Source organism: Lotus japonicus, chromosome 6, assembly GCF_012489685.1.
Source record: "Lotus japonicus ecotype B-129 chromosome 6, LjGifu_v1.2".
In the NCBI taxonomy this organism is placed as follows: Eukaryota; Viridiplantae; Streptophyta; class Magnoliopsida; order Fabales; family Fabaceae; genus Lotus; species Lotus japonicus.
Genome location: NC_080046.1, coordinates 57,776,076 through 57,792,273, shown reverse-complemented (window position 1 = coordinate 57,792,273; position 16,198 = coordinate 57,776,076). Strand labels below are relative to the sequence as shown.

The following is a 16,198-nucleotide window of genomic DNA, read 5'->3' as shown; positions in this document are numbered from 1 at the left end:
CTATAAAAATTCTCTCTTGTGCAGTGACTTGTTGACGAGGGTCACAACAACGAGCTTGAGCTTCTACTACGGTTATAAATCGTTGTCCGCATTCATTGCATTCATAGAGATAGAGGCGAGGATGGTGCTCATGGATGTACTCACACAGTCGAGGGTCTGCTAAGGCATTAAATCTCCTCCCGCGTGTATGACAATTCAAACCTTATGGTTGATTGTGTGCTGCGGGTCGTTGAGAGATACGGTAACGGTCTTCCCTCAAGGCCCCGCACCTGTGCCAATCAAAATGCGCACAAAATATAGCCCTTTCTATGGTATCGTACCTCATCCCGTATGCGAAGCAATCATACTCTTATGGAGATGGAGGGTGATTGTTCCAATCAGCTGGGTTCCAATCAACCATGGTTGGAGGAAGAAGAGTGTTCGAGAATGAACTTTCAGTCAGTAGACCAATGAAAATGACCAAGTGTGTTTGTATTGCACGAGTGAAAAATAAGATGCCTTTGATACATACAGAAGACCCCCTTTAATAGTAGGTGAGTCTCCAACCCTAGCTCTCATTCTTATTACACAGCCATTGACTAAAACGGTCGGATCGCACTGATCAGGGTGGACTTCTTGATTTTCCCGTCGGTCATGATGTGATGGCGAGTCATCTGTGTTGTGATTGCGAGTCGTCCGTATTGTGATTGTGAGTCATCCGTAATTGAGGTTGTGAGTCATCCGTAATCGAGGTTATGAGTCATCCGTAATTGAGGGGGACCTGGCTGTAGCATTGACTATGTCGTCATTCGCGGTTGAGTGAGTCTTTGGTCTGGTCAAAGCATCATGCCCGTGTTGCCCTACGGTATTTTTGGATGGATGAGCCTCTTGGAGTAACAATACCAGCTCGGTGTCAATGTTATGTCCGCGCGGCCTAGCCTTGAGACGACCCGGATGTGTCCCTTGAAATGGTCTGTCCAGCCTAATAATTGTGTCTCATCCGGTCCAAATCACGGAGCGGTCCACAGCCACCCCCCAAGGCTTTTAGTCCCCAACCTAATTTAATTACACGGATGGTCCCTGACTTTAATGCACGTCTGCAATGTTGGTCCTGCCGTTTATTTGTTAACGGAGGAGGCTTACGTGGATGTCCAATTGGAGAGAGAAAGAAGGACTAAAGAGAGAGGAAAACACGTGAGTTGCACATGAGACCTGCAACGATCATCTTCTACCCTCTCCCTCCTTAAAAAACAGAGCTCCGTGAGAAAGATGTTTTGAAGCTTGAGATTTAGCGAAAAGGGAAGAGATAAAGAACGAACGAGTCCCTAGAGGCGAGGAAGAAGGTTGAAACAATTGCTGGTCTTTTTCTCTCTCCAATTCAACTTCCACATCAGCTAAGTGATCATCCACGTAAACCTCCTCCATTAACAAACAAACGGTAGGACCAACGTTGCAGACTGTCAGCAAAGTCAGGGACCATCTGTGTAATTAAATTAGGTGGGGGACTAAAATCGTGGAATTGGTAAATGTCAGGGACCAAAGTTGCAATTAAGCCTAATAGATAAATTTAGTACAATGGAAGAACGAAGAGTTGTATTAAAATAATTTATTATTATTTATAGTTTATATAATATTCAATGAAGATTTTTTTGGTCTTACACCCCCGAACAATAAAATCCTGGATACGCCCCTGTATAAATTTGCAAGAAATTAAAGTAAAATTCACAACAAATATTTGTGAATAAATTTAGAAACAAAATTCACAGGTAGGTAATAAGTAATGAATGAGGTGGAGTGTAATATTTAAATAAATTTAGAGTTATTGACATTATATAGACAAACCTCAAAACAGTGGAGTGTTATTTACTCATAATTTAAACCAAGTTTATTAAATAAGATCATAAGCTTTAGAAGGAAAACAAACATATGCATATGACTTCGTATCTCACAAAATTGCAGATTTCACTCGTCCTTTTTTTTTTTCTTAAATCACTTGTCCTCTTGATGTGAGATATATATAGGCCTAGGTCTTATTAAGTGTTTACTTTTTCCTACCTTAAGCCATCATCCCACCCTAAATTTTTTTTGTTATAAAGGAAAAACAACCATATAAATATCAATAATCACAATCCATAGATATACATACTCCTTCTTACAAGCTGATAACAGCATTTCCTTGCTACTCACTTAGCTTAAAAGAAGACTTCGACTATAGTAAGATATTAAAATTGATGTTGAAGAAGTTGCTTTGAAAACGGAATATTTTTTATCAATGGGAAAGTGAGTTGTCTCTTTCTTTTATAGTTTCTTAATATATTTTTGGGGTACTCTATCTCTTTCAAATTAGAACGCTATCAAAGGCTACAAAATTGAAAAGTCCACCAACTCGCACCAAAGGTCCCTTCATCCGCAAGAAGTGCACATTAAGTTAGGCATTGAAAATTCAAATACTGCCTAATTCCATAATTGATCAGAGCACCTATATTATCCTTTGATTATACACATTATCTTAATTGGTCATTTCTTCATGACGTATGAAATGGAAAGTTGCTTGACTTTGCTATATTCATAGGCTAGTTAATGTACAGAATGGCCACCTTCCTTTTAATGTCCATGTCCACAAGCATTGACGGGAAGAAAACAAATTTGTGTTAAATGGTTCTTAATGGTTTCCTTCCAAGTGGGATAAAGGGAATTCATGTTATTTTGTACTTTTGAGTTTATTTTATGAGATAAAAGGACATGCAACTTCAACGTAAACACAAATTTGCACTCACATCCAATTATATTATATTACTTAGAATAAATAGTTATATTTTCTTTTAATTTCAACTAAAACACAAATAAATTTTCAAGAGTTTAATAGATATGCAGTATCGGTGTAAAACAATTTTACACTAACAATCAATCACAATATGCATGTAGAATGATTGCTTTTGTTTTAAATTTAAATTAAAACAAAGATATATTTTATGATATGACAAAATTTGATTGAATGTTTGTGTAAAATTTGTTTACACCGACAATGCATATCTTTTAATTTAATTTTTAATACGACGGAAATTAATTAAATGAATGTGTAAAAAAAGTTACACTCGCTCACAATATAATAAGTATTAACCATTCTTTCTTATTTTATTTGGGGCATAAGACATTTTCAAATGAAATAATTGATGCTATATATAAATAAGAAGGAAATGATTAATAAAAATTTTGCAGAAAGAATGAGATGGTTCTCACGTGCTTCTCAATGATTAATCAGAATTAGGAATAAAACATTTGAGATAATTGTTTTTTTTGTTTGACTTCTTTTATTATATCTTTTCTACACTATATATATATATATATATATTAATACCACCAATTCATCATTTTCTGCGTAGTATGGATTATTCATTTGAGAGGAATTTTTTTACCCATCGCACATATAAATTCCTTTTAATTTCAAAAACTCCACTTACCTTTGGTTTCAAAATAAATAAATAAACTTACTAGTTGTTGTATTGTGACACCAGTAATCCAAATTAGGGTCCCCACGGTTTTGACATGCGGGACCAGTAGGCAAAGTAGTACTAGTCTACTACTAAACAAATGGTTGCACATTATTGGACACTCTGAACGTTCTTTTCAATGCGATCTTATTTTTCTTTCCAAAATAGATATGTAAAGACATAGATTCATTGTCCCCTGCAATTACCGTTATTTTTATAAAATATAAAAATAAATTAAAAAGATACTCATCAAAATTAAATGTTTAAGATTTGATTTTTTAACTTCTAAGGACTAAGATATATTACTTCATTGTCGACATAATTATTTTTTTATGCATCGGAAAATTGTCGACAGAATTATTTAATGATAAATTAAAACTATTTGTAAATGTGGAGATTAACATCATAAAAATTAGATGAAGTACATTAAAATGAGATATGACGATATATTCAAATTCAAGTCTTAAATTATTATTTTTTGAAACTAAGTCTTAAATTAATTGGTTTTTCTAATTTTATTATTCAAAATATTTATATATAGTTTCAAATTTTTATTTAATTTACATTTTTTTAATTAAATTATTAAGGTGCTTGTAAATAATAATTAATTATTAGGTTACTTTTGATTTATTAAAATAGTATATTATTTTCTATAACTTTCTTTGTATTTTACAAAAATATTTTTTAATGATACTTACTAATATGTTGGTAGGCATACATAAAATAAAATAGTTTAATAGTTGTGCACTAATAGAATAAATAAAAATGTTAGCATCACTCTTTTTTTCCAGTGCTCTTTTATTAATTGGTTGAAATTCAAGGGGATCCACCCCCCCACTATAATAATTCCCCTCTCAATTTCCGCCGTTCCATTTCATTTCAGGGGTGCCACAGGAAGCTCATCATAAAGGAGAGGCACTACATCGCCATCATCAGTGGAATGAAAGTGAATATGAATGACTCCTGGGCACATAGGAGACAACTACTTTGCATAGAATTTGGTGGACGAAGGCGCTCGCATCGATCAAAATCGTGACAAGGAAGACCGGTTCCATTGATTATTCATGAGTCCGATAACATATACGGTTGAAGATATGAACAATTTTTCATATTTTTAATAGGAAAATATCACAATTTACAGATTCACCATTTATGATGAGAATATTCCATGAGTAATTTCTATATATCAAAATCAATGATTATAAGGAAAGATAAGTTGCTCATAACTCATGCTCTTGTATCCTACAAATACCATTTTTTTGCTACTATTTTCCTTGTTAGTAAAAACTCATAAAAGGAAAGGTTACACATTGTTCAAATTCAAAGCATCTTTATCAAAAAATATCACAAAAGGGAATCACAAAAAACAAGAAAAAAAAAAGAAAAGAAAAATTTCAAGTCTACGATGTTGTTGTTGTTGTTCCTTTTGTGTTGCCGTCCTGTAACGCTTTGACAACATGGACGCGGAGAGAAGTCTCCACCTATTAGAAGACAACCCCTTCTCTCACCATTTTCATTCTTCTCTCTTTCATTCTCTCTCACCATTCATTCATTCATTCATTCTACTCTGCACCTGCTCCCACTTTCCTCATTCTCTTTCCAACTCATCCTGGTTTCTGCTCAGATTCTGGTACTTTATTTTCCCTTTACAGGTTTTCTGACTTTCTTTCTTTTTAGCCTTCAAACGGTTAAAGTTATACTCTTTTCCTCCTTACTAGATCTTATGCTCTTCTGGGTAGTTCTATGAAGTCATTTTTCAAAAGTATTTTCCGTTTTCAAGTTTCAAGTACAATTCTGTTATTTATTGCTCTATGTTTTGTGCTGTTTAAAGGTCTTTAATTCATTTTTTTCATGACAAATTTGTTGTTTTTCTATGTATGGTTGGCCCTTGATGTTGTTAGGTGATTCTCTGATGTTTTCTTAGGCTTGGTTTTTGGTTGTTTATTAGTCAGTGATGCTGCAAGAGCAAAAATGATTTTTTTTGGGTTTTTGAATTGCTGGTTAGTAGTATTTTGGTATTTTTGGGATGATTGGATCTTGAAATTGCTTTGGTCTTCTGATTTGTTGTGTTTCTACTGTTTGGTATTTGTTGATTTTTTCAAGCTGATTTCTGATAGATGATGGATTCTCTGATGATGTTTGTTTTTGAAAACCTGGAAAGGGATTGGAATGTGAGTCTCTTTGGTTTGCTTTTCACTTTTTTCCCTTGTGTTTTCTACCTAGTGCAGTCTGACAGACCATTTATGTGCTTGTCGTTTACATTGTTGTTATTGTGAAATATGCAGGGGATAATCTTTAGTTTTTTTCTTTATGCTTACTTTCCATGTGGCATGATTTACTTCTTCTGGGGTTGTCTGGATGCATTTCTGAATCCTCTTTTTCTCACCACTCACCAGCTTTGTAGTTTTGAATTAACTGGTGAATTGGCCGGTTCTTTTTTGTTTGCACAAGTTTTATGGTCTTTTTAGCTCTTTAGTATCTGAACTTTTCCAATCCATTTTCCCATTTTCATTGTGGCCGTCAGGCCATTTTTTACCCTTCACCAATAGAACTTCAGTCTTTTTTACCCTTAACAATGTCATCCTCGAGTTTGTTTTTTGTTGTGCTGGTTTTTTATTTTAAACTCCTTTAAGGGTTTTTTCACTCCAGAGTGAAAGAAAAGAAAAACTTACATGGTCTGGTTTTCACTGCAGCATATCACTCAAGACCCCTCTGGGAGTGGAACTTGATGTGATCATTGATATTGGGGAATAAGACCTTGTTGATTTTGCAAATGCTAAATTTTGCCAGGTCCAGAAGTCAGCCGAGGGCAACTAGAGCTATGTCATTAGGAGGTAAGGTTACTCTGTCAAATTTGAGCATATATGGTGGTTGACCAACTCTGTGTTTGTATTGAATGAAGCTGGGGTAGTTAAAGCATCAATATCTCTGTGTTTATAGGATAGATTGGATGCAAGTATATGGCATGAGGTGTTCATAAATTAATTAGTTGTTGATTTGTTTCATGTTGGTTGGGTTTCTAATTATAATTCATTAATATTTTACATTGAATTTTTAAGATATATTTTCACACTTATGCTTTCTGTCTTGTAGGCATGGACTATGTGGATCCAAAAAGGAAGGGCAATGTTGCTGGAAAAGTTTTTCTCGTTGCAGTATTAACGGCATTATGCATTTTGATAATCAAGAAATCTCCATCTTTTACTTCTCCTAGTCCGGTATTCCTTCAAATAGACAAACAAATATCATGGTCAACCATGCACATATATTTATATATTGTGCATGTCTATATATCTCTAGATTTTATTTACTAATGGATGTGGACATTGTGATATTTAATATCTTTGTACACATTACAAACTTGAAAGAGTTAGCCGGCTAAATATCCTATTAGACATATTAAAACAAATTTTATCAGTCGCTTCTTTTTAATCAATAGATGATTAGATAAATGATTTTTATATTTTCTTATGCCATTTATAAGTTTACAGCATGATGCTTCCTTTTGTGGTGGTGGAATTTGATTGGAATTCAATGCGATGGCTGTATGGAATTTTTCCGGGGGCGGGGGGGGGACTTCTCGGGACAGTTTTTGTAGTCTGTTCTTCCAGCTGAGTTAGATAAAACATCCGATGTATCTAAGTTTCTATCTTCTTTTCACGTTATGTAAATGTTTGAAGTAAAGCACTATGGACTATTCTAATTTACGTCTTGTTGTTTGACAGATTTCTATGATAGGTCGGCTCTTATGGCCTTTGGCAGATATAAAAATTCTGTGTAGTTTCTTTGGCTGTTTGATTATTTTACTGCTCAGAGCCACCTTGATGTGTAGATGAATCATTGTTAGAGATGATGAGCTGTTTTTACTCTTTATTTATTCAAAGAATAATGAAACTTTTCTATTTTAATTGGGTTTTCACCAGTGTTGTCAGAAGGATACAAGAAAGAAAGAAAATAGATGAAAGAAAACTATAAGGATTTACAAGGGGGAATTTATAAAAGATAGGATGTATTATTTTCAGTTGATAATTTTCTTTTTCTTTTTTTGCTATTATTTGGTATTCAAATCAACATCCATCTTACCCTTTTATTCAATTTGGTGATTCTGCTTCTTCTTTTTTGGGCCAGTTTTCTGTCTCTGAACCAGGGGTCACTCATGTATTAGTGACAGGAGGTGCAGGCTACATCGGCTCACATGCTACCTTACGGCTACTGAAGGAGTCTTACCGTGTCACCATAGTAGTATGTCTCTTCATATTATTGAAAACTTCTCTGACAAAATAAATGCACGGCACTCATCAGTCTGACATTTTCTCCCTTGCAGGATAATCTGTCACGAGGAAATTTAGGTGCCGTCAGGGTTCTTCAAAACCTATTTCCAGAACCTGGAAGGCTTCAATTTATACATGCTGACTTGGGAGATTCGAAATCTGTATCCTTGTAATATTTCCTTGTTGCCTGAAATAATTTGGTGTTGAATGTTAACTTTGATTGAAGCATAGTGTTAGAGAATGCCCCAGAGAAATTGTGTACTTGACTGGTTATCAGGTTAATAAAATCTTTTCAGAGAATAAATTTGATGCTGTGATGCACTTCGCTGCTGTTGCATATGTGGGAGAAAGCACACTTCACCCTCTTAAGTAAGTACTTGTAACTTTTATTGGGGACATTATTTCCAGTTGAACAATTTGTGGGAAGTAGTAGTATACAATTTGTGTGCATTTCTAATTTCCTCCATAAGTAGCATGAACAACAGATTGGCTTTTTAGACACAAATTGAAATTCTCAATTTTATATGAATTCTCTTTCAAGGTTTGTTTAACTAAGGTCTTGGTTTTGTGGATTCAATATGCTCTGCCTTTGATAATATACCTCTCTTAGTTAAGGTTGACATTCCTATCATTACCTTCATAGTGGTTTACTCAAAAGTTATCTAGGCCCAAGGAAGTTCCAAATAAAAAAAGTACATGATTGTGAAATGAATGTTAAGGTTGGCAAAATCAAAATTGATTCTAAGTCTAGATTATTTGGGATAAAGACCTAAATTTGTTTTATGGGATTATGTCTATATGTTTTATCTACTATGACTTATTTTAATTAGATTTAGCTGAGATGGATCAGTGTTAAAATTCATCGATTTCAATTCTACTTTTTTATGTTGTATAACTTGTTTGTCAGGTATTATCACAATATTACATCAAATACCTTGTTGGTATTGGAGTCTATGGCTAAATATGGTGTGAAGACGTTGATATATTCTAGTACATGTGCAACATACGGGGAACCGGAAAAGATGCCCATTACAGAAGAAACGGAACAGGTGTGAAATATTCTAAGTGTGACTGAATGTGAACTATAGTTGAGAACTTTCGTTTTTAACTACAGTCTATGTCTAATGTTTATTTGGTTACTTTAATGAACATTGAAACCTATGTTAAATTGATATTCTTCAATTTCAGAAACCAATTAATCCATATGGAAAAGCCAAGAAGATGGCAGAAGATATCATCCTTGATTTTTCTAAAAATTCTAAGATGGCCGTAATGATTCTGAGGTTTGTACTTTGCATTTAAGTTATTAGTGATTTCTCCAATGTTTCAAATAGCTTTTTTTTATGTCTTATTCATGTGCCCTTTGTTTCTTAAGTTATTAGTAATTCTGAACATATCTTACATGTAAGGAAACCTTGCAACAAGTGTTCCACGGTTTAAGTCAAATGCATTTTGTGATTTTTATTTTCTTTGTTTTTTGGCATATAGATGTTATGAATCCTTATTATTAATGCAGACTTCTCATAATCTGCTATTATATATGACATTTTCTTCTGGGAAGGTTTGATTTGAAGGTGACCTAGACATGCACCTTCATGTGACAAAAATCTTTATTGCCATGTACTGATAGGAAAAGAAGTATCAGTACTTTTGGATTTCATAACATAAGTAATTGTTAATTTCAAGTTAATAATTCCTACTATCTATGGTTTGTGATTATTGATAACTTTTCTTTGGGGAACATTCAGATATTTCAATGTGATTGGATCAGACCCTGAGGGCAGATTAGGTGAAGCACCGAGACCTGAACTTCGAGAGCATGGTCGAATTTCAGGCGCTTGCTTTGATGCAGCTCGTGGCATTACATCTGGCTTAAAGGTATCCTGCTATTATAATTTTTACTTTATTCTTGTGCTGTTTTATTTTATAGAGAAGCTTAAGCCATCTGATTTTCCATTATGTAGAATTCTTCTATATATTATAATTTATTTCACTCTAGTCTGCTTTCACAGCCAACTTGAAAACCAGCCAAAAAATTGTTTCTGAACTAATATGCCGGTATATAATGAATGTGTACTCATTGTATTTGTTGCCACAATTTGCAGGTTAAAGGAACAGACTATAACACCCCTGATGGAACATGCGTTCGAGATTATATTGATGTAACTGACCTGGTTGATGCTCACGTCAAAGCTCTTGAAAAGGCACAACCTGGTCAAGTTGGGATCTACAATGTTGGCACTGGAAAAGGTAAGTTTAACAATTTGAATATAGCATACTTGGACCAGCTTCTCTTTCACCAGAATCAATTCTGAAACCCGAAAGCTACCCACAGATTGATTCTGGCTTCAGAGTCAATTGTAGAAGTGTTTCCAAACTTGGACATAGTCTATCCACATGTTTCATAGTTATCTCAAAAGTTCTCATAGTGGGGTTGTTTCCCAGGTAGATCAGTGAAGGAGTTTGTGGATGCTTGTAAAAAGGCCACAGGGGTGAACATCAAAGTAGACTTCCTTCCCCGCAGGCCCGGTGATTACGCTGAGGTTTATAGCGACCCGGCTAAGATCAGACGTGAACTGAATTGGACTGCACAACACACTGACCTTCAAAAGAGCATACAAGTTGCATGGAAATGGCAGAAATCGCGCCCTGATGGTTATGGTGTATCATCTGCAATCTGAAGTTTTCTGTGCTGCTCTCATACATCATGGGGCTGAGGATTTTTTGGTTCTTAGGGAGTTAGTAGTTCATTCATTATACTTATATGTATTCAACATCTAATCATTCAATAATATAATGCCTAGGCTCTGGTATAGTTTTCCTAGATCTTTTGATTCTTCCATTCTAAATAAACATAAGGCATTTACCTCCCTCTGTATATGTTTTTTTGGTGGCTCTCTGCTTGATCAAGCCAATTAGAATTTGCTTATTTTGCAGACTTCAGGACAGGTTGCAAAATTGATCCTGAAAGTTTTATTTTAAGACTTTCATCTTTCAATGAACATTATCAAATATCATTATTCCTATTAGGTTTTTTATTTTTTGATACAAAAATTGAGGAAGTCCAAGTCTCTGTAGTCTGCAAAATAGCAAACTTTGGGGAATAAGTTTCAAAATTTTGTATAAATTTTCTCAAAGTTAAGACTGAGAAATTCTTATGCGTGTCTCAATAATTTGGCACCAAGAGTCCTTTACATAAGTATGAATATGATTAGTTAAAAGAATAAAAATGAGGTATAGTCATCTCCAAAAATAATTTTGACATGAATTTCATAATGTATTGTTATTATACACATTCATTTTTCATACTTATTTCTGTAACAATTTCTTCATATCAAGTAAATTACTGGGTAAAAGATCTGAAAGCTATTCTTGTCTGATTTTGAGACCTGTAACAGTTGAACGTGAAAGGCTGATTCTGCTGCTTTTTATGTCTCCTTCTGTTGGAACAACTCGAGCCTACGAATTAATTTTACCGACAATATTGGATACTTGGTTTTATTTCTTTTGAAGCTTGAATGTGAGATTCAGACAAAGAATTTTCAGGTTCATTGAGGAATTTCGTTCTTCATTACATCAAATATATATATATTTTTCTAAACGAAGGTACTTTGATCCCGCTCCATGCCGAGCTCACGGCCATTCGTACAACGATTGATAATAGCTTTCTCATAGTGATAATAGAATCTGATTGTCTGGAAGCCATTAACCAGATTAATGCGGAGGCCATCACTAGTGGTCCGTATATGGAGATTGTGGAGGCTATCAGAAGAGGGATTGATTTCCATGGAGGCATCACTTGCTATTTTGTGCAGAGGGAACCAGGTAGCTCATTGGCTAGCTAGCGCCGTGTTGTAGTTTCAGCTTGGAATTCATGTGTTCCCTTCCCCGTTTGGAGATTGTCATCGATTGCTGTCATTGGACTTGGCTGAGGCTCGAGGGAGTGCCCTCTTGGTCAGCTGTAGGGCCTAGTATCTAGTTTGTTTCCTGGGTTTAGCCCCGCCATGTAACAAAAAAAAATTAGGGGATGACCAATGAGTTTTTTTTTCATATGTAATAGTTGGAATGAGTCTCATCCACTTGCTAATTTATACTTTTTGAACTTACTTTGTTATATCTGTTAAATAGCTTTTCATTATCATTTGGGAGTTGGTATGTAAAATAAATTTATTTAACAGTGAGTAAATAGTTTTAAGATTTTAAATAAACACTTTCAAATATAACTTGGATACATAAGGTTTTTTTTTCTCTTCAAAATACATGTGTTTAAAAGTAATTGCTGTCTAGTTTTTTTTTTTTTTCAGGTACATCGGAAAACAATTGCTGTCTAGTTCTGATAAACTTAACATTCCCAAAATCCCAAATACTATAAGAGATGGAATTGAACGTTGAAAACCAGAAAAGCCCCAGCACATTTGGTGGATAACCTTTGAATCCCTTAAGTATGTCAGTAAATGTTTGATCATTAGTCTTGTATTTTGAAAAAGCTTTGTAGAGAGGAGCAAAACTCTTTTGACATAGAACACTTTTATACATGATAATCATCCACGCAGTTGTAAATTTGTTTTACTATCCCATAGTTATTTCTTACATTTCCTGTAAAAATATCAAGTAAATGAACTTGCATAATAATAATATTAGCTGTAGTTTTTGCAACATCAAGATTCAAGTAAGACAAACATCGTCATAAAATTTGAATCCTATGACACATTTACCCAACTGGTTATGTTCTCAGATAAGTAACCAATACAATAGCTACAATGAGGTGTAAAAAATTGTATGGGAAGACCTCACACCATTAACTCTTTGAAGAAATAGAATCATTAACTCATTAAGAGAATGATTGTAGGGCTCGATCAAAGCTTTCTTCTGCTGTTGATACCCGTTTGACAAGTACATGGTCTGGGTGTGAAAGCTTCAGTTGGCTGCAAAACAATATACAAGTCACCCCTTTGTGCAAAATTTTCAATCACAATTATATGAACTAAGCATAGTCTTGGTTAGTTTATATTATATCTTGAAACGCACATGACACAGAAAAACGTCACAATCAAAGTTCAGTTTGTCATAACTCATAACTAACTTCATGGATCTGACACTTGATACGAGCAATTGATGTTTGCATACAAATAACTTTCAAAGTAGTCACAGGACCATAAGATAAGAAACTTATTGTCAAACTTAAAGAGTGCATCCATTTCACTGATTGTACGGATGCAAGCTATTTACAAAGGAAAATAACAAGTAAAAGAAAAGTACAAGTATGTTGGTTCATCTAAGCATAAGATCTTTACACTAGAGTCGTTCAAAATAGTTTCTTTCCAGTATGTTCTGGTTCAATGTTATGAAGCATAAATAACCATCATTTAAACTGAGCAGAACTGCACATACACATGATAGAATATATCGACATATTTTGCATATATTACATATATATGACGTGAGTTTCGGACTTGCCATTTTATCATTTCAGTATTGGAGATGTACTATAGTATTTGAATTATCGATACCTACCTAATATATTCTAGGTAATATTATAATTTGAGATTTCTTGATGTACTATAATTTAATTAATTGATGTTATATTAAGTTATAAGTTACTATTACTATTGAATATGATTAAAATGTAACAAGTTCAGTAATGATACAGTAATAGTAATATTAGACACACCAATTAATCATGCTGAGAAACAGCCAAACTCAACCATAATGTGGTTTAGTTTCCAATTGCTATCCGTGAAATTAATGTTCTGTTCAATATTAAGCCTTAAACTGAACCAATCTGGATCATGAGATCCCATCTACTTATGACCTCCTACTTCGAGGACCCAACACCAGACCAGGGGATGGACCAGAATGTTAAAACCCAAAAAAACATAAGGATTTGAATTTGTATAAATTCTAGCACAATATTCCACAGCTTTTTACAAAAGTTTGAGAACATGCTTCAAAGAATTTTAACAGAAATTGGTCCATCTATGACGATCATAGAATTCACATTTACAACTGCTATCGTTTAACACTTGAGAGCTACAAATGGATGTTATTAACAATGACCTAAGACACTAGTTTGGAAGATAAATTTCATATATAAATATTACTTCAAGGGCCTGGCTCATACAAAATACATAATTCAAAATTTAATAGCACTTCTTTAGGAACAAATAATTTAGCTAGCCTATGCACAACAAAGGGGTTCACACATTCATCAAAAGAAAGGTGATATAGTGAAAGATATTACATGGAAAAATAAAGGGGTTCATCAGAAGACGTGATTGCTTATTCAGATAGAAAAACAGAGAAGCAAACAACAAAGATGTCCTGTGAGTTTACCTGAATGATTTAGAAGATGGTTTGCCAAGATGAAGACAGCACACAACTAGATTGGCTAGAGTTTCTGGATCCCTGGCATCCTGTACAAATCACAAAGAATTCCTTCACTACACCCACCATTTTTGGAATCAACAATAAACTCTATTTCAGTACAGCTTAAAGGTTCAAAATAATTGAGAGCTACTACAAAACAAAGGCTGAAAAATCAATGAGACAGAATAAAAAAAAAACCATTGAAAAGTTGCTGAATGGAAAGACAACTGAGATCATTTTGAACTCTATCGAATCAATTACTTAACAGAATGAGAAAACATGATGCAATATTCCAATACCACTTAACAGAAGCAATCAATACAAATAAACAGCACAGTTCCAAGCACGCGGGATTGATTCTATGTAATAAAACATGCCTTGTTGAGTGCTTCAACCAAAAGAGTCTCGGCTTCGTCAAAGTTGCCCATGTGCATGCAGCATACAGCCTTCCCATTCAAGAGCAAACTGGTGGACTGATACCTCTCAGACAAATCTTGGAAGATCAGATATGCCTCCTGGATCTTCGACCCACCCTGAGATCCAACCACGCAACATTAAATCCCAAATTCACCCATCCCCTTCTCCACCCACCAAACATTAAAATCTAAAACAAAAATAAAATACTGATGACATATGTTTCTGATCCTGAATTTTTTTCAAAACACCCTATTTTAGTCTCTTGTTTTTCGAAATAGCCTCACCATGTTCACAAAAGGGTAAATCTAACCATTAAAAGATCATTTCGATACCACCAAAGTCGTCTATTACTGTTATTCAAGATATATCAATTTACACTAGAACCTAAAGAAATAATGAAACAAGCACACATTAAGAACTAAAATTGAACTAATTTGAATACCACAGCCAAATCTAGCCATGCATTGGCAAGTTGGGTGAGAGTGTGATCCTCATCAATCTGCTGCATGATCCTGAGCTGCCTCTCAGCATAATCCGACCTATGCATCTTGATGAAGATCTGCACATTCAAAGCGTGCCTACAAAACAAAACAAAAAATGCACAAATCAGAATCACTTTCTCCATGGCAAATCAAAATAACTGAACACAGAGAAGAACAGTGAATGGAATTACAGCTCCAAGGTTCCACCGGCATTGGTGTGTTTGAGCGCCTCATTGAAATCCTGCTCGTGCAGGAAGATGAGACCAGCAACGAGCCTGAGTGTAGAGTTGTTGCCGATCGCTGGATCGGAGAGCCATTCCTTGAGGCTGGCAATGACGGATTCCTACGAGAAATTGAAGCGCGAGATGAGAAATTGAATGCGGAAACGAGAAATTGAGGAGGAGGAGAAGAAGGAGTGGATGTGGAGGTACCTTGTTGTCGGGAGCGGAGAAGTAGAGAGCGAGCAACTTCACAGCTTGGAGAGGTGTAGGGGAGGAATCGTGGATCTCGGAGATGACGAACTGCAACTGGCCGAGGGCGATGTAGCAGCGGTGGACGAGGGAGTCGCGCTCGACGGCGTCGTCGTCGGAGAGGCCATTGACGTCGCTGCTGTTGATGGCGGCTTGGAATGCGCCGAGGTAGAAGTTGTTGCGGAGGTTGAAGAGGTGGTCCGGTGTAGCCATTGATCTAGATCTAGATCTTGATTTTCACCAACGATCACTGGAAGTTGCAGATTGCGATCGATGGATGGAGAAGTGAATTGCAGAGAGAATGGAAGTGAAGAGAAATTGAATATGGAAGCCTTTTGTGTTCGATCTTGATTTCTCTGATGAAATTATTGTGGGCTTTTGTTCAAATTGGGCTTGGGTTTTTTTTCTCTATTTAATAAACTAGAGTCCATGGGCCCATATCGTAAGTTCGACACACTTGCGAGATATAGGTTTGTGACGGTTTGTGCTCCGTTTTGTTTTAAGTGAAACATAAGTATGACGGTTTCAAATCGCCACAAAATGCGTGTATATCTTATCTTGTATGCGCTCGCGACTCAAGAGAAAATTACGTATCTCTTTTGTAGTGGTGTCAAAATTGGCTAGGCACAAAGGCCGGTCCAAATAGTTCGATAAAAAAGTGTGGGTTGAACTACCAAAATTCAACCGATTTAAATTAGGCCAAACTCCCTCCTCTTTATTCT

At 35.2% G+C, this 16,198-nt stretch overlaps 2 protein-coding genes across 4 annotated transcripts; one reads left to right on the top strand and one right to left on the bottom strand.

Moving 5' to 3' along the window:
- Positions 1-4,934: 4,934 nt before the first annotated feature.
- LOC130723236 (probable UDP-arabinose 4-epimerase 3) lies at positions 4,935-10,612 on the top strand. Of its 2 annotated transcripts, none has more exons than XM_057574210.1 (11): positions 4,935-5,100; positions 6,164-6,304; positions 6,564-6,688; positions 7,599-7,712; positions 7,795-7,902; positions 8,019-8,110; positions 8,649-8,790; positions 8,930-9,024; positions 9,490-9,619; positions 9,847-9,991; positions 10,187-10,612. In XM_057574210.1, the coding sequence occupies exons 2-11, from the start codon at positions 6,244-6,246 to the stop codon at positions 10,420-10,422; spliced, it is 1,248 nt and encodes a 415-aa protein (XP_057430193.1). In that variant the 5' UTR covers positions 4,935-5,100; positions 6,164-6,243; the 3' UTR covers positions 10,423-10,612. The 2 variants fall into 2 exon arrangements, with proteins under 2 accessions (XP_057430193.1, XP_057430192.1); XM_057574209.1 differs by having other exon boundaries at positions 4,936-5,122.
- A 1,734-nt stretch (positions 10,613-12,346) lies between these two features.
- On the bottom strand, positions 12,347-15,817 carry LOC130722754 (coatomer subunit epsilon-1-like). Of its 2 annotated transcripts, none has more exons than XM_057573581.1 (6): positions 15,438-15,817; positions 15,198-15,349; positions 14,970-15,102; positions 14,485-14,640; positions 14,075-14,154; positions 12,347-12,666 (listed from the first exon to the last, which is right to left on the bottom strand). In XM_057573581.1, the coding sequence occupies exons 1-6, from the start codon at positions 15,687-15,689 to the stop codon at positions 12,573-12,575; spliced, it is 867 nt and encodes a 288-aa protein (XP_057429564.1). In that variant the 5' UTR covers positions 15,690-15,817; the 3' UTR covers positions 12,347-12,572. The 2 variants fall into 2 exon arrangements, with proteins under 2 accessions (XP_057429564.1, XP_057429563.1); XM_057573580.1 differs by having other exon boundaries at positions 14,967-15,102; positions 15,438-15,814.
- Between the last annotated feature and the right edge of the window lie 381 nt (positions 15,818-16,198).